This window comes from Danio aesculapii, chromosome 12 (assembly GCF_903798145.1).
Source record: "Danio aesculapii chromosome 12, fDanAes4.1, whole genome shotgun sequence".
Classification (NCBI taxonomy): domain Eukaryota; kingdom Metazoa; phylum Chordata; class Actinopteri; order Cypriniformes; family Danionidae; genus Danio; species Danio aesculapii.
The window spans coordinates 41747730-41767854 of NC_079446.1; the positions used below are offsets into that span (position 1 = coordinate 41747730).

The 20125-nt window shown below is 29.7% G+C and overlaps 1 protein-coding gene across 1 annotated transcript in view; it reads left to right on the forward strand.

Moving 5' to 3' along the window:
- Positions 1 to 20125, forward strand: part of LOC130238338 (cadherin-12) — a 324447-nt gene that overhangs the window by 291113 nt on the left and 13209 nt on the right. The window contains exons 9-11 of the mRNA XM_056469330.1: positions 5867 to 5988; positions 10102 to 10219; positions 17644 to 17895. Coding sequence (XP_056325305.1) covers positions 5867 to 5988; positions 10102 to 10219; positions 17644 to 17895 — 492 coding nt within the window. The remainder of the gene's footprint in view (positions 1 to 5866; positions 5989 to 10101; positions 10220 to 17643; positions 17896 to 20125) is intronic.

Consider the following 20125-nt stretch of genomic DNA (forward strand, 5'->3'; position numbering starts at 1 on the left):
ATAATATAACACAGAGTCTTGTAAAGCACGCATGACAGCGTTTCTATCTGTCAGAAGCTGTGATTATGAGGTGTGGAGAAACACCTGTTCAACACCACCATCATCATCACACTACAGCATAAATCACAGCTTCTGCTGTTTTCTTCGTCTGTGCTTTCACCACTCTTAATGTCACACCAGGTGGAGATCCAGATGTTTAGGTGCCTCTGGATCTCATTGTACTAAATATGAAAGTGCTGAGGCAGACTTGAGTCAGCAGTTTCTAAATACGCCACGCTTGTTGCTCATTATAAACAATTCTGCCCTTCGTTTACATTAGAGACTGGAATAAAGTATAGCTTGATAAAGAAATAAGCTTGTTTGGCCTAACAGACAGATGAATTAATATTCTAAACAGGGGCTTATCAAATTCTGTGGTAAAATCTACATTAGGCTGGTGTCTGTACAGCAGATGTCTATTCAATGTCCCACAGATACACAATTAACAGAGCAAAGACTCTCTCAAAGCACTGTCATTCTGTCATACAGGGATTGATAATTTCTCTGTTGTTAAACGCCGCCATCTGGTGGCCATGTCTGGCATTTAAGTCAATATTAATGATGAAGTGTGTTGTAAAATGGTATAAATCTAATTAATAGCATAATGCACAAAATGTACATGTGCATGAATAATATTAACAGTCATATATTTTGGTTTAAATTTAAACTTCACTTTCATTGACTTACATTTAAAGGGCATAAAGATCATAATAAAGATCATATCATAAAGATATGAGTCATATATAATTTGTTTGTTTTTAAATTATAATTAACTAATATTACCATGAATTTTAATATTAATCTCTTCAGTTAATTTCAGTAGAAAACATTGGTTCATTTCCTTTTTAGGAAATTTCATCAACTTTTTAGGGAATAAAACCAGTGGGGCATTAGTTTGTAGGGTGTATTTTATTTTATTTTATTTTATTTTATTTTATTTTATTTTATTTTATTTTATTTTATTTTATTTTATTTTTATTTTATTTATTTTTTTATTATTTTTAATTAATTATTTATTTATTTATTTAATTAATTATTCATTTTACTTTATTTTATTTATATTATTTTATTTATTTTACTCTATTTTATTTTATTTTACGTTATTTTATTTTTTTTATCAATTTTTTAATTCAATTTTTCATTTTATTTTACTTTATATTATTTTTATTTTAGTTTATTTTAGTTTATGATTTTTATTTTATTTTTTAATTTTATTTTATTTTATTTTACTTTTCTTTACTTTACTTTACTTTACTTTATTTATTTAGTTTTATTTTGCTTGATTTTATTTTACTTTATTTATTTATTTTATTTTATTTTGTTTTATTTTGCTTGATTTTATTTTATTTTTATTTTACTTTATTTTATTTTATAAATTTTATTTTATTGATTTTTATTTAATTTAATATATTTTAATTTATTTATTTCATTGTTTGTGGCAGAAGCGCAGGCAGACCTTCAGAATGATGTGTCAGAGCTCAGATTAACTCTAGCAATTAATTATTTTTATTTTAATAAATAATCAATATTAGTTAAACATTATAATGTAACATTCTAACATAGAAATTAGATAAACATTTTTGTTAGATGTATTTTATTAATTTTATTTTATTTTATTTTAGTTTTTATATTATATTTTATTTTATTTTAATTAATAAAGTAATAAATATTAGTTAAACGTAATGTAACATTCTAACATAAATATTAGACAAATATTAGTTTATCAGGTGTCATGTTATTTATTTTAATAAATAAAGTAATAAATTAAATAAACATTTATTTGTACCTTTTCTTTTTCTTTTTTTTTCTTTCTATATTATGAAATCTATCATATAATCTATAAAATAGAAGTGAATTGCATTTCCTGTAACATATAATTAGCACAAACATTTTCCACTCAAGCTGTAGCCACACAAAAGTCAATTGCTTCAGGACGCTTGTGGCAGCAGCACAGGCAGACCTGCAGAATGATGATGTGTCAGAGCTCAAATCAACTCTAGCAATACTCTTTTCTCTTACTAGACATCAGATGCCCTGGAACCTCTGAAGCTGCAGATACACACACACAGACACATTTGGGCTTTGATGTTTTATGGGGACTTCCATAGATGTAATGTTTAAGTATATTGCCAAAATCTTATTGTAAATGATTTCTCTATATGCATACAGTAGTGTTAAAACAAATTGAGATTTTATTTTATTTAGTGCTAGTTGTTTGTTTCTAGTCTGTTTTGCACTTTTGTTTTGATTTTGTTTTGTTTTGTTTATTAGTTTATTTTATAGACAAAAACATGGACTCTCTTTCTTTGTCACACAGACTCAGAAACAAACACATGCACACAGACTCAGAAACAAACACGCGCGCACACACACACACACACACACACACGCACACACACACACACACACACACACGAGTGCAGTAGTATGAAGGTCAGCCTCAGGTCTTGGCTTGATTTGAGTCTCCTGCAGGAGTGAGTTCAGATCCTTCTCAACTTCTGCTGCGACACGCTGAGCTCATCACACACTTCTAGAAGAGTTCATTCACACACAGTAGGAGCCACAATACATACATACACACACACACACACCACTTTATCCTTCATTTTCTTTACCAAATTATTGAATGAAAATGGGACAATGGCTCCTCTTACTGTATGAGTAGGCTGTATAGATATGAAGGGTTGTGACTGTTATCTAGCACTCGTTGTAAAACCACATGGTGGCAGTACACTCTACAGAATAACTCTCAGCGACACTGAGAGTGTATCATTGGCTTGGAATCATAGAAGAAGTGCTTTAAGTGCTCTACAACAGCTCTCTTTATAGGTGTTATTCAGAGACACCTCTGTCAAATGCTGCAGTGGAGATGCCTTTTAGATCTTCCTTCACTCTCCTGTGTTTTGCTTTCATTGGGAATTTACTACAATAGTAAAAACTGCTCTGAATCACTTTCAGGCTTTACTGAAGTTTAAAAAGGGTTGTGTGTGGAGCACTGGAATATTTCCTGATAGGGGCTCTGGGGACAAAAAGGTTGAGAGCTACGTCATCTTCAGGAAATGAACCGATAACTTATCTTGCATATGTTTTACTCAGCGGATGCCCTTCCAACTGCAACCCAGCACTGGAAAACAGTACTCATTCACGCACATACATTATCATCAATTTAGATTAGTGCATGTCTTTGAAGCACCCGGAGGAAACCCACGCGAACACGGGGAGGACGCACAGAAATGCCATCTGGCCCAGCCGGGACTCAAACTAGTGCCCTTCTTGCTGTGAAGGTCTTCTTGTTTTTTTTCTTTCCCATATTAAACAAAAATATTAAGCAAGAGTCATTGTTAAAATGCTGTAAATGTCCATATGATGGCAACAATTAGTTTTCAGCATCACTATTCACATTCTAATATGTTTATTTGTGTCATTTCTAATTATTTTAAATATAAAAAAGTAAATGAAAAAAAGTTTTTCATTTTGATACAAATGTTTTATTATTAATATATTAAAATCTTAAAAAATGCCTTTACTGTCACCTCTGCTGAAAATATATTATTTTATCTAAATAAATATTAAAAGTCTATATTATTATTTTAAATATGAAAGTAATGGATTTTTTTAAAATTTCAAATATATATAGTTTTTATTAAACTTTTTAATTGCATAAAATTACAAAAAAAAGTTCCATGTTTTATTATTATTATTATTATTATTATTATTATTATTATTATTATTATTATTATTATTATTATTATTATTGGTATTATTATTATTATTATTATTATTATTATTATTATTATTGGTATTATTATTATTATTATTATTATTATTATTATTATTATTATTATTATTATTATTATTATTGTTGTTGTTGTTGTTGTTATTGTTATTATTATTATTGTTATTGGTATTGTTGTTATTATTATTATTATTATTATTGTTGTTGTTGTTGTTGTTGTTATTATTATTTTTATTATTATTATTGTTATTATTATTATTATTATTATTATTATTATTATTATTATTGTTGTTGTTGTTGTTGTTGTTATTGTTATTATTATTATTGTTATTGGTATTATTGTTATTATTATTATTATTATTATTGTTGTTGTTGTTGTTGTTTTTATTATTATTATTATTATTATTATTATTATTATTATTATTGTTATTATTATTATTATTATTATTATTATTATTATTGGTATTATTATTGTTATTATTATTATTATTATTATTATTATTATTATTGGTATTATTATTATTATTATTATTATTATTATTATTATTATTATTATTATTATTATTGTTGTTGTTGTTGTTATTGTTATTATTATTATTGTTATTATTATTATAAATGTTTTAAAAATGCCTTTACTGTCACTTTACAGTTTTTAATAAATATATATATTTTTTGTATTTGCATAAAATTACAAAAGAGTGAGATGTTTTCAAACATGCATATGAAGTGTTTATTTGCAAAAACAAAACATTTCAGATATCATGATTTATTTGTTTAGTGTGCATTGAAGAGTACAATAAAAAACATGATTTATGAAATGAACTAATGCAGGAGCTTTTTGATTTAGTGGCTAATTGGTATCAATTCAATTTAGTACGATTTGCTCATCACCCAATGACAGTTGGGTTTAGGGGTGGGGTTGGATGCCACGCCTACTTTTTTAAATCATACTTTTTTGTACGACTGAACTCGAATTAACCACTAAACTGTAACTGTAAAATGTAAAATAGTTGCATTCTCTCGTGAGATCAGGCTGGATAAAGTGAGGCCAAATTAAATTAAATTCACTTTTATTTCTATAGTGCTTTTTACAATATATATTGTGTCAAAGTCGCTGAATATAGATGAAGAAAGACATAATTTATCAGTTTTTATCAGCAAACAAAGTCTTTGTATAATGCGTTCTAGACAAAACTAAAATATTTGTTTAACTTCAGAGGAGCTAAAATGTTCTGAGAAAACAACCTTATAATATACAGTTCAATATACAGCCCTCCTGTTATTATTTTATTTTTAAATGATGTTTAACAGAGCATGGAATTTTTCACCGTATTTCCGATAATATTTTTTCTTCTGGAAAAGTCTTACTAGTTTTATTTCGGCTTGAATAAAAGCAATTTTTTATTTTTTTAAAACCATTTTAAGGTCAAATATTATCAGCCCACATAAGCAATATTTGTTTTCCAGTTGTCTACAGAACAAACCATCGTTATACAATAACTTGCCTAATTAACCTAGTTAAGTCTTTAAATGTTACTTTAAGCTGAAGTTATAAGTAATTAGTTATTAAAACTATTATGTTGTGAAATGTTGAAAAAATCTTCTTTGCATTAAAGAAAAAATGGGTAGAAAAATATACAGGGATCTAATAATTCTGACTTCAACTGCATATCCAATATCGTACTTCAAATCTAATCACAATCCAATGAAAAGAGGCAAAATAAACATTTAAAGTGCCTGTTTCATGCCCTAAATCTCAAAATTGACATCTGTATGAAAAAGCAGATTTTGTTCCTTTATTGACTCAAACTGAAGACATTCTGATGAGCAGAACAGTTCCCATGCAGTGTTTATCTGTTGACTGTGCACTGAAAAAAACAGCCTCGTTGCATCAACTTAAATAAATTACTTCAACTTCTTGCACCTGAAAGAATGAAGTTTTTCCAACTTATTTAATACTGAAAACTAATTCATTCATGTAGTTGTAACACGCTGAAGTAATTGGTTTAAGTTTTTTTTTTTTTTTCTTACAGTGTAGTGTGTGTAACGTGCTACAGTGGAGTGTGTGTGCTGTTTGTGTGGTTTATCTAGATAACCCGGTGTTGACCAGTCGAGTGGCCGTCTCAGTTCATGTGCTGGACATTAATGAGTTTCCTCCAGAGCTGGCCATGCCGTATGAGACCTTCGTGTGCGAGAGCGCTAAAGTCGGCCAGGTGAGTGAATATAAATGCTTGTGTGTGCACGTGTGTATGTTTGCATGTCCAAAACCAATTCTGCTCTAATGAGCCATTTAAAATGATGTATGACAGACTGCAGACTCTGACACTCTCATTAAATCCAGAAAGTGCAGTAAACGCCTGTTCTAGTGTGTGTGTGTGTGTGTGTGTGTGTGTGTGTGTGTGTGTGTGTGTGTGTGTGTGTTTGTGTTTGTGTCTGTGTGTGTTTGTGTCTGTGTGTGTGTGTGTGTGTGTGTGTGTGTGTGTGTGTGTGTGTGTGTGTGTGTGTGTGTGTGTGTGTGTGTGTGTGTGTGTGTGTGTGTGTGTGTGTGTGTGTGTGTGTGTGTGCAGTGTGTAAGTGCATTGTGTAAGTGCATTTCCTAACCTAATGTATCTTACCCACTTAAATTCAAGCCAACAGGTAAACCTTTCTAAAAACAAGCTCTTTGTTATTTTATACAGTATTATTGAATGCTTTCTCTCACATTTGTTTATAAATTGTTCATTTGCATTGTATCCGAAAACAAAAGTAAGACTTGCTGTTTGTTTCTAAGGTGTTGTTGTGTGGTTTTGTTTTGTTTATTTTGTTTAGTTTTATTTTCTAGGTGGTTGCTAGGTTTTTTATTTATTTTATTTGATTTTCCTGCTTCCCTTGTTCTATTAAAATAATTTAAACGTGTTTTCTGTAAAACAAATGTGAGGTTTATTTTATTTTATTTAAACTTGGTGCTAGTTCACTTGGTGCTAGTTGTTTGTTTTCAGGGTGTTTTTTTAATTGTATTTTATTTTCCTTGTTCCCTTGTTCTTGTTCCCTTTTGGGAAAACTTGGTGCTTGTTGTTTATTTTGAGGATGTTGTTAGTTTGTTTGTTTATGTTGTTTAGTTTTATTTTCTAGGTGGGTTGTTAGAATTTTATCTTATTTTATTTTATTTAATTTTCTTCATTGTCCTGGTTCTCTTAAGGGGCACTTGCTCTATAAAAATATTTTATTTTATTTTATTTTATTTTATTTTATTTTATTTTATTTTATTTTATTTTATTTTATTTTATTTTATTTTATTATTTTTTTTTTTTATTATTGTCCTGGTTCTCTTAAGGGGCACTTGCTCTATAAAAATATTTTATTTTATTTTATCTTATTTTAAATTATTTTATTTTGATTTTAATTGTTTGTTCATATTTTTATATTTAATTTTTTTTCAACTTGCCACTGGTTGTTTATTTTCAGATTTTTTTTCTAGGTTGTTGCTAGGGTTATTATTAATTTTTATTTATTGTATTTTATTTCCATAATACTCCCGGTTCTCTTGGAGGCACTTGTTCTATTAAAAATTATTTAATTGTTTGTTTTCTGCAAAACAAATGTGAGGCTTATTTTAGTTTAGTTTAGTTTTCAACTTGGTATTAAATATTTCTTTTGTGATGTTTTATTATTTGGATGTTGTTATTTTGTTTTGTTGAATTTGTTTATGTTTATTTTCTAGATGGACTGTTAAAGTTTTGTCTTATTGTATTTTATTTTCGTAATAGTCCTGGGTCTCTTGGAGGCACTTGTTCTATTAAAAATAATTTAATTCTATTCATTCTATTTATTCATTCGTTTTCTTTTTGGGCATAGTACCTTTATTAACCTGGGGTTGCCACAGAAGAATAAATCACCTTTATTTTATTTTATTATTATTTTAATAAAGTTGTTTGTTCCCAGGATTCTGATGCGCAGTTTTGTTTTGTTATTTTATTTTATTTTAATTTTTAAATTATTTTGTTTTGTTTTCTAGGTGTTAGCTGGAGTTTTTATAAATAGTTTATCGTAAATCAGTTTTGTCATAATCTTTCATAGTTTCCTCACTTTTCAATTAAAAAATAATTTAATTGTATGTTTTATGAATAGAAATGTGAGGTTTATTTTTTGATTAACTTTTATTTATTGATTTAAATATATATATATATGTGTGTGTGTGTGTGTGTGTGTGTGTGTGTGTGTGTGTGTGTGTGTGTGCGTGCGTGTGTGTTATTTCACTGTTCTGTTTCACTGGGAAAAAACTGTTATATTAAAAATCCACTTTCTCTTTGTTTGAATAAGTCTGGCATTTCTGGCTTTGATTGATATGCTGGGCAGAAAGAGCCTGGTGTGTAAGTGATGCATTAGCGATGTGCTAATCGTCGTACCCAGCATGCACCTGTGGCGCATATGACAGCCCTACAACAGGTGATGCCAGCAGGAGGCGGGCAATACGGACATCCATTTGCCACGCAGCATCCTTCTGCTTTTAATGTTGCAGAGTTTTAAAGTGCATAGTGTATCATGATCGCTGGATGCAAAAGCAAACTCCTCAGTTTTAGATGCAGAATAGAGCAGAAAAACCACAGGGACACTTGTTTAAACATTATTATTAAGCACAGACGGCCATAGCTGCATGCACTTTTGTCTAGCCTTTATAATGTGCTGAGATTAATTGTTTCATAAATGTAAAGCACAGCAAAGTGGCCTGCCTTTCTTCTAAATCCTAAAGTTTTGCTGTGTTGGGTTTCTAGTCAAGTCAAGTTGAGCTTTATTGTCATTCTGCTACATGTGTGAACATAAATTGTATTAAAATGCTGTGTATTGTGGGACCCCAGTGCTACATAAATAAGCATAATCATAAATATGAACACAAAATTGGATGTACAGTAAGAGCTATACATTATACACATATATATATATATATATATATATATATATATATATATATATATATTTATATACAGTTGAAGTCAGAATTATTAGCTCCCCTTATATTTCCCAAAGGATTTTTAACAGAGCAAGTAAATTTTCACAGTATGTCTGATTATATTTTTTCTTCTGGAGAAAGTCTTTTTTGTTTTATTTCGGCTAGAATAAAAGCAGTTTTGATTTTTTTGAAAAGCGTTTTAAGGTCAAAATTATCAGCCCCTTTAAGCTATATATTTTTTCAATAGTCTACAGAACAAACCATCATTATACAATAACTTCCCTAATTACTCTATCCTACCTAGTTAACCTAATTCACCTAGCTAAGCCTTTAAATGTCACTTTAAGATGTAAAGAAGTGTCTGGAAAAACATGACAAAGATAAAGTAAATCAGTTATTAGAAATGAGTTATTAAAACTATTATGTTTAAAAATGTGTTGAAAAAAATCTCTCCGCTAAACAGAAATTGGGGGAAAAAAATAAACAGGGGGGGCAATAATTCATGGGGCCTAATAATTTTGACTTCAACTGAATACATCATACAGTATCTTTGAACCGGTTAAATCTAATAGTATTCGATTTTAACAGTATTAGATTGATTCTAAGCAACCTGACAATACACATTTAAATAAAACTGACAAATTCAATGAAATCAAAAGGTTACAAACAGTTAATGATAAACTTCATCATGATTTATTTTTTGAGCGTATAAATAAAACCTGAGACAGACTATACAGGTAATTTTACATACGATAGAGCAAGATATTGTGCAAAAGGGGTTGAAAAAGCAAGTAGTGCAACAGGATTGTGTGGTAAATTCACAGGTAAACATTGTTTTTCTTAATGAGTCCTTGTAAGATGGAGTTTCAGTAAAATGTCTGGTGCATACCCTATATAGAGAAGAGTGTTTCTGCAGGTGGTTTGTCAAGCCCTCAACTGTGTGAGGCACACTCGGAAATCCACAATGTTTTTAATAGAGATATGGAGTGATCCAAAACATGTCTGCTGCAAATGTGCAAAATGTGTCTGTTAAAGTGTGAGAGAGATAAAAGAGTTTACTGAATATTATTTGTTTTATAAGCATTTCCACTATTTTTGATGAACTGTTTGCTGATAAAGTGCTGAAGATGTGCATTTCAATTTCTATCCATAATGTATTTTTTTTCAATACAAGCTCTGTATTATTTCCTACGAGTTTGTGTAAACTAAGAACCTTCATAAATCATTAAGAAATGCTTTAATGTTCACTGTTAAATATTTAAACAAGAGATTAAGCATTGAAACATTTTTAGCCCCATTCTGGGAGACCAGCAATGATTATATGTGCTATTAGAAACAATTTATGGTCACTTATTAAACCCTGATCGATAATATTTGGATTACATTTGTCTCACCTCAGTTGATTCAGATCATCAGTGCAAAGGACGAGGATCTTCCCCAAGCTGGACAAAGATTTTCCTTCAGATCCCCTCAAGAAGGAGTGAAGACCAAAAACTTCACCATTAGAGACTTCGGCAGTGAGTCAGACTGTACTATTATTATCTGTATATATACATGTTTCAAAAAAAAAATAATAATAATTGAAGATTAATTAAATAAAAAATAAATGAAGAAGATTTTATTTAAATGGTAGAACTAAGATAAAATAAATATATATTATTTATTAATATTTTATTGTCGTTTATATAATAACAACAACAATAATAAAAATAATACTACTACTACTAATAATAATAAATTTTGCTTTGTCTTCTGGTGTTATTATTATGTGATTAATTGTGGGACCCCCTTGAAAATAAGATGGTACATCTCCTTATGCCAATTAATAAATATCAAAATTGATTATTATTATTATTATTATTATTATTATTATTATTATTATTATTATTATTATTATTATTATTATTATTATTATTAATAATAATAATAATAATAATAATAATATTGCAGTTGTTATTTATTTATTTATTTATTTATTTATTTATTTATTTATTTATTTATTTTTATTTTTTATTGGTTATTATTATTATTATTATCATTATTATTATTATTATTATTATTATTATTATTATTATTATTATTATTATTATTATTATTATTAATAATAATAATACTAATAATAATAATAATAATAATAATAATAATATTGCAGTTGTTATTTATTTATTTATTTATTTATTTATTTATTTATTTATTATTATTATTATTATTATTATTATTATTCATTCATTTTCTTTTCGGCTTAGTGTCTTTATTAATCAGAGGTCACCACAGCAAAATGAACTGCAAACTTACCCAGCATGTTTTACACAGCGAAGGCCCTTCCACCCACAACCCATCACTAGGAAACACCCATACACTCTTGCATTCACACACATACACTACGGTCAGTTTTAGCTTATTCAAATCACCTATACCGCATGCCTTGTGGGAGAAACCGGAGCACACGGAGGAAACCCACACAAACACAGGAAGAACATGCAAACTCCACACAGAACACCAACTGACCCAGTTGAGACTCGAACCAGCAACATTCTTGCTGTGAGGTGACAGTGCTAAATACTGCGTCACTGTGATGCCCATAATAATAATAATAATAATAATAATAATAATAATAATAATAATAATAATAATAATAATAATAATTATTATTATTATTATTATTAGCATTATTAGCATTATTAGCATTATTAGCATTATTAGCATTACAGTATTACAGTAGATAACACACACTTATTCCTCAGCTTTTTGTGGCTGCATTGAAAGTTCAAACCACTGAACACCATGTAAAAATCCTGCCTTATGAAGTTATGCTTTGCTTAAAATACTTAAAGTCCTTTCGACTAAAAAAGAAAGAACTTAACATTTTGCATAAATTATCAGGAATCATTCTGCCTTGAACTAGCCATTTAAAGCCTTTCTTAGATTAGAAGGAAGCCTGTGGGCATGGACGTGTAATGTAATAGTTGATTGTTTTTCATGGCAGTGGATGTGCTGTTGATCTGGCCTTTGCGGTGCCTGTCCTCACTTCAGGCATGAATGCTCACTTAAGATGTGATTTATAAGGACAAGGTGACAGTTTCCGCTGAAGGCAGTTCAGAAAAACAAGAAGAAAAGAGTCAACAGTGCCTGAAACATGCAGGAGTTTCTTGAAAATGTTCAGCTGTCATGTAAATGCAGGTCAGCGGGAGGTCACAGGAACAGGGTCATGAGGACGAATCAGGGTTCATAATGTCATGATGTCAGCAAAGTCTACAACAACATGCCGTTTCTCTGAATATTAAAAAGCCAACTACACTGCACATGTTTTTATTTTAAGAAAATAAACAGCTGCATTGCTTATAGCCATTTGACCTTTTGAATGGCTGGAGCCTGGAGGGTTTATGTAACAAACTCTTTCTGTTTCTTCTGATTGTGGACAGAGAGTCACACTTTATAGACATCACACAGTAGCTGCGTTCTTCACAAGATGACTTAAAAAGAAAAATCATGAAGAAAAATATGCTGCCTTCTATAGGCAGTACTGTAGATTATGGAAAATGATTAGGCCCAAGCAATAATAATAAATGAACTAAATAAAACCATCCTCAAAGTCATTATAATGTAAAAAGATTCAATTAAAATTGCAAACAAATACAAATTTAAAAGGTAAGAATAAAATTCTGTAATAATACATATTGTAATGTGTAATAATTGTTGTGATAATAATTTAATTTCAAGAAAAAAAATGTAAATAAAATGTAATGTGCATTTATATAGCGCATTTATTGTGTATGGCCATACACCGTTCTTCACAATCATGGGGGAGGGTCTCTCCACACCACCACCAGTGTGCAGCATCCACAGGACAACGACACCAGTGCGCTCAACCCAACACACCAGAGTGGAGAGACAGTGATAGATGGGGAATAGATGGATGGGGATGATTGGGTAAGGGCCGATGGAGGAATTTGATCAGGGCGCTGAGGTTACCCTACTCTTTACGAGAAGTGTTTGAAAGACAGCGCTCACTGACAGTATAGTGTTCCCTTCACTTTACTTTACTGGGGCATTAGGACTCACACAGACCACAGGTTGAGCGCCCCCTGCTGGCCTCACTTACACCACTTCTTACAGCCACCTAGTTTTCCCATGTGGTCTCTCCTACCCACACTGAAAAAACATATTCAAAGATGATTCCTTGGATTTACTCAATTTTTTTACGTTAAGTGGTTGTAAACAATTTATTTGTGTTGAATTTAAACAATCAAATTAAGTTGAATATTGCTCAATTTAATTTGTTTGTTTAAATTCAACACAAATAAATTGTTTGCAACAGTTTTGCATGCAACACTTTTTTCAGTGCAGGTACTGACCAGGCTCAGCACTGTTTAGCTTCAGTGAGTAACCGGTCTTGGGCTGCAGGGTGATACGGCTGTGGCATATCACCCTGTTGATAATTATCTTAAATTTTGAGAATAAAGTCAATGTGTTTTGGGGCGGTCATTATATTTGAAGAAAAAAGTGGAAATAAAAAATAGTCAAAATAATGTGTTGAGAAAAACTAAATTAAATTCTGATAAAAAATAATTACGTTTTAAAATAATAGTTGAAACATAATGTTGAAAATGAACTTATTAAATTTTGAGAATAAAGTCATTAAGTTTTGATCGGAAAAATTATTACATTTCATGAAAGAAACGTTTAAATAAAATGTTGAGATTAAACTTATTATATTTTGAGAATAGTGTCATTCTGTTTTGAGAAAAAAAAGGTAAAACATAAAAGTTCAAAAGTAATGCAGAGAATACACTAAAAAAATGCAGGGTTCCACACAAGTCATTCATGTTGTCCCAACAAAAATTTATTAAATTAAATAACACTTTTATCAGATTTGTGGATTGAACATAAAAAAATTAAGTTGTCCCCATGAAATCTCAAGAATTGTGTTGAATCAGCTCATTTTAAATAAGTAGTTTGAATGAGCAAAATATATATATATATTTTTTGTGTAACTAGATTAAATTCTGAGGGAAAAAATGTGATTATGTTTTTAGAAAAAATGCTTGATGAATATGTTGAGAATTCGCTCTTTACATTTTGAGAATAAGTCATTGTGTTTTGAGGGGGAAATTGTTAAATTTTAAGAAAAAAAACTTTAAATAAAAGTTTGAGAATTAAATACATTTTTTTAGGAAAAAGTTTTTGTGTTTTGATTTTAAAAATCATTAAATCAAACCTTCACTAATCATTAAACCTTTACACATTTCTGCAGCCTGTTGTTTGAGCAGACTCATATTAATATATGCTTTTACAAATTCTATTTTAGACTAATTACTATTTTAGACCAAGACCAGTTTGAGATTTTACTGGATGTTTTGTAGTACTATGACCACTTGAATGTCGAAAGATCAAGGAATCTTAGGGAATACTCACACGAGGTACAGTTACCTTGAACCATGCCAAAGCACAATTGTCCCCCCTCCCGTCTCCCACGATGGCCTGCACTCACCCTGCACTTTGCATTCTGAATCTGAGCACACTTACGTCATCAATGATTCGACTGTTCAGTTCAACAGGAACCACTCTCGCTCAGCATTGCAGCGATTTGGGATGCAGCGACACACAGTCAATTATTTTGCTCAACAGATCTACAACTTTTTACACTCATAAATTATTATAAAAGTCCTCATGCTGCAGGAATTAGGAGGTTTGCTAAAAGTGCAGCTGACGTGCAGCGAGGGGTTTTGCGTCTTTAATAAACTACGACAGTTTGCATTCATTGAACAGTAAGAATGATTAATAAATCCATATGATATAGTCTCTTAAAAGTGACGTTGCGTCTTCAGGTTCAGGCTCAGGCATGCTTTGCACTCACACTACAAGCGTACCGTGCCAAAGCCCAACCGAACTGCGCTTTGGCACACCTCTTCCAACCGGGCCAGGGCTGGCAACTTAACCGCACATGGCCATGGTTCATATAGCATAGTGTGAGTACACCCTTAGTTCATGACCCCTTTAATAAATCAATTTGTTCAGACTGTTCATGGGCAAAATAATAATAAAAAACATTCACTGATTAATTCTGCTGATAGGGCAGTACTGTAAGTGATAAACTTACAGTACTTTAGGTTATCAGATGATATGATGTGAAAAAGCTTCACTAGCTCCTGAATTCATGACGGATGATCAGATGTTGAGACTCAAATGCTCTCCACACTGAGAAAAGGGATATCTTTAAGACCTCTGAGTGGGATTCAGCACTCTGTAGTGTGTTTACTAAATTCTCGATACTGTGAAAATCATCTGTGATAAAGGAAACAGTAGTTATGGTAAATCAATAACGCTGCCATATAATGGCATAAACATACTTCCTGCAGCACTCCAGAGCTGTTAACAAAGCCACCAAACAATCAATATTTCAGAGCAAGTTCATAAACAAATTCAGCTTGTGGTTTTATGTTTGATTTGTGTGTGTGTGTGTGTGTGTGTGCGCGTGCGTGCGTGCGTGCGTGCGTGCGTGCGTGTGTGCGTGCATGTGTGTGTGTGTGTGTGTGTTATTTAAACATCAAGCTTAATAAAAAAGAAAATGTATAGTTAGAATAAGCTTGAATTAATGAAAAAAAGCATCATAAGCAAATTAAAAATGTATATTTAACTTTAAATAAACTTCAGTATTTAAATTATTATTAATAATTATTCAATTAAGGTATTAATGTTACGTTATTTTTTAATAATATAAATAGAAAATAAAATATAGAGTTCTGTAATATATTATTATAATATAATATGCATTGAATATTCTAGTATAATATTTTTACATAATAGTAATAATGTTTATTATATTGCCCAAACTTGGTCCTGGAGGGCTGGTGTCCTGCAGATTTTAGCTCCAACATGCCTCAACACACCTGCACCTTCTAGAAAGCCTAGTTAAAGTCTGATTAGCTAGTCCAGGTGCGTCTGATTTGCAGGCCACCTGCCCTCCAGGACTGAGTTTGGGAAACCCTGTATTATATTATATTATATTATATTATATTATATTATATTATATTATATTATATTATATTATATTATATTATATTATATTATATCATATCATATCATATCATATCATATTATATTATATTATATTATATTATATTATATTATATTATACCATATTATATTATATTATATTATATTATATTATATTATATTATATTCAATTATATTCAATTATATTCAATTATATTATATTATATTATATTGAATTATATTATATTATATTATATTATATTATATTATATTATATTATATTATATTATATTATATTATATTATATTGTGTTATATTATATTGTGTTATATTATATTATATTATATTATATTATATTATATTATATTGAATTATATTATATTATATTATATTATATTATATTATATTATATTATATTATATTATATTATATTATATTATATTATATTATATTATATTATATTGTGTTATATTATATTATATTATATTATATTATATTATATTATATTATATTATATTATATTATATTATATTATATTATATTATATTGTGTTATATTATATTGTGTTATATTATATTATATTATATTATATTATATTATATTATATTGTGTTATATTATATTGTGTTATATTATATTATATTATATTATATTATATTATATTATATTATATTATATTATATTATATTATATTATATTATATTATATTATATTATATTATATTATATTATATTATATTATATTTTCAGCTTAGTCCCTTTATTAATCTGGAGTCACCAGAGTGGAATGAACCGCCAACTTATTGAACATATGTTTTACGCAGCGGATGCCCTTGCAGCCGCAACCCATCACTGGGAAACAACCATACGCACTCATTCACACACCTACACCACAGACAACTTAGGGAGAAACTGGAGCAACCGGAGGAATCCCACATGAATACAGGGAGAACATGCAAACTCCACACAGAAATGCCAACTGACCCTGCCAAGGCTAGAACCAGTGACCTTCTTGCTGTGAAACGATCATGCTACCCACTGCTATAAACTAACGTTTATTGCGATTATATTATTTCATATTATTCATTCATTTATTTTGTTTTCAGCTTAGTCCCTTTATTAATTAGGGGTCGCCACAGCCGAATGAACAGCCAACTTATCCAGCATATGTTTTTATGCAGCGGATGCCCTTATATTTTATGTCAAAAAGTTTTACAGTAAAATTATCGTTTTAAACCATTGTATTATGAAATAATTTAATTGTATGAAATAAAACAACTGATCTAATTTTTTATATGTGTTAGATACACATTGTGATATTTTATTGAGAGAATACAGATAGAGTTCTTATTTTAATAATAATACTAATAATAAGAAGAAGAATTTTTTTTATTATATATTTTTATTGTTAATTTATTATTATTATTATTATTATTATTATTATTATTATTATTATTATTATTATTATTATTATTATTATTGTTTATTATTAGTATCATAATCATTTTAATATTATTATTATTATTATTATTATTATTATTATTATTATTATTATTATTTTTATTATTTATTGTTTATTATTATTATCATCATCATTATTAATATTATTATTTTTTTGTAGTTGTTATTGAGTGTTTATTATATTATATTATTATTATTATTATTATTATTATTATTATTATTATTATTATTATTATTATTATTATTAGTTATTGTTTATTATTATTATTATTATCATTATTATTATTATTATTATTATTATTATTATTATTATTATTATTATTATATCTAAATAATTACATTCACTTTAAAATATTCAAAATCATATCATATTTATTTATATTTAAAATAATATTATTAAAATTCACAAAAAAACAGTAAATAAACACATGTATATTTATTGTATGATTCTTAAAATGTTTTCTCTCTCTCTTTCTTCTACCCCAGATAACACAGCTGGAGTGGTGACTCTGCGCAGCGGCTTCAAGCGGCGTTCTCAGGAGATCTACCATCTTCCAGTCGTGATAGAAGACGGAGGCCTGCAGACACTGAGCAGCACCAGCACCCTCACCATCCGCGTGTGTGGCTGTGACACCGATGGATCTTTATTAACCTGCAGCGCTGAAGCCATTTTCCTCCCAGTAGGCCTCAGTACCGGAGCCCTGATCGCTATTCTGGTGTGCATCATCATACTGCTGGGTAAGCAAACATCCATCTGTCAGAGAAGCGCCTGTCCACACTGCATATTGCTGATATAATCCCAATTCAGAATGGAGTGACAATGCAGAAGCCGCCAGGACATTATTTTTCAAGATAACTGAGGAGACTGTGATAGTGTCTGTCATAGCCCCAGTACGTCTGAATCACATTATGTCCAGGCAGAATATATATATATAAAATAAAATAAAATAAAATAAAATAAAATAAAATAAAATAAAATAAAATAAAATACTATTCAAGGGAAGCATGGTGGCCCAGTGGTGAGCACTGTCCCCTCACAGCAAGAAGATCACTGGTTCCAGTCCCAGCTGGACCAGTTGGCATTTCTGTGTGGAGTTTGCATGTTTTCCCAGTGTTGGCGTGGGTTTCCTCTGGGTGCTCTGGATTCCCCCACAGTCCAAAGACATGTGCTATAGGTGAATTGAATAAACTAAATTGTCTGTTGTGTATGAGTGTGTGTGAATGAATGTGTATGGGTTTGCCTAATACTGTGTATGGGGGTTTCCTAATACACTGCCTAAAACAAATGCTGGATAAGTTGGTGGTTCATTCTGCTGTGGTGACCCCTGATGAATACATTTTTTCCTTGCAAATGTGAGTTTATATTTCAGAATTGAGACTTTTTTATTAGAGTTTTTAAGATCTTTTAATCTTTTTAAAGATCTATTAATTTATAAGATTAAGACTTTTTATTAGAATTTTTATTAGATCCAATTTATAACACTTCTGAATCACATTATGTCCAGATGGAAAAAAGAAAAGAAATGTCCATATGGGAAAAAAATAAAAATAAAATGAAATAAAATAAAATAAAATGGAAGCTAGTTTTACCACTCTCAAAAATTAAATTAAATTAAATTAAATTAAATATTTTTGCTATCCAGATTTGTCTTTGTTAGAATTCTAGTGTGCATCTTGAAATTTTTTTTTCATATTTAATATTGACTAAATATTGAATTTACTATTACAAATAGTAAATTGTAAATATAATCTGCTCATTTAATTGGCTTGTATTTTTTTTTATTAGTAAATGTCCTAATATGATTTTATGAAATATTAAATCATTATTTCAATGCTTCGATTTTTGGCCAAATGCATGCAGAATTTTCAGTTTAGGTTTTTAATGTTGCCTTTTTCTCTAAATTTGTTTTTTGCGACCGTAGTTTGCAAGTTATAAGTATACATCTCACAATTTTGACCTGTTTTGTCACAATTCGTAATTTGCATCTAGTAGTTATAACAGATAGATAGATATATGGATGAATGGATAGATGGATAGATGGATGGATGGATGGATGGATGGATGGATGGATGGATGGATGGATGGATGGATGGATGGATGGATGGGTAGGCAGGCAGGCAGGCAGGCAGGCAGGCAGGCAGACAGACAGACAGACAGACAGATAGACAGATAGACAGATAGATAGATAGATAGATAGATAGATAGATAGATAGATAGATAGATAGATAGATAGATAGATAGATAGATAGATAGATAGATAGATAGATAGATAGATAGATAGACTGATAAGATTGTTTAGGACTTTTTTCTCTTAAAGCTTTTTTTCATGCAATTGTAAGTTTATACCTCAGAATTAAGAGTTTTACTCTCAGAAGTTTTCTAGAGTTCATATCTTGAGGAAAAAATCAGAACTGTTAGATAAAACAAGCTTTTTAATATTTTATTCTGCGGTAGAATTTTGAGAAAGTTATTTGAAAAATGTTCATAAACATGTGAGCAGAAGTGTGCATTTATCAAGCATACTTCAGTTTTTTTGTCACAGAAACAAGAAAGGACTAAATAGGACTATTCTAAGGACCCACACACTTTGGGGGCCTGCAGAGGCATGCTTTATAGTATTAACAGTATTAACAATGGGCCTAACCTGAAGTATTCTTTCATACGGTCCAACATTGATAGCTGTGCTCCTGTTCATCTGGCTTTAGGCTCTAGGATTGCACAGACTCTTCTCTTTGGAGATGGAAGATACATCGGCTGCTCTGAAACTCTCTGTGGTGTTTTAATTAAAACACACTTGTTAATTAAGTGCCTGTTTATTGGCCGTTCCAAACAGGTAAGGAGGGGGATAGTTTTTTAAAGCCTAGGTTTAAACAGACCCATCAACGTCATAGTAAAAGCCCTAAATCTCAGAGTGTCATTACCATCAGATCTCAGGCTGAATTACTCTCCATTTTAACTTAACCCCTG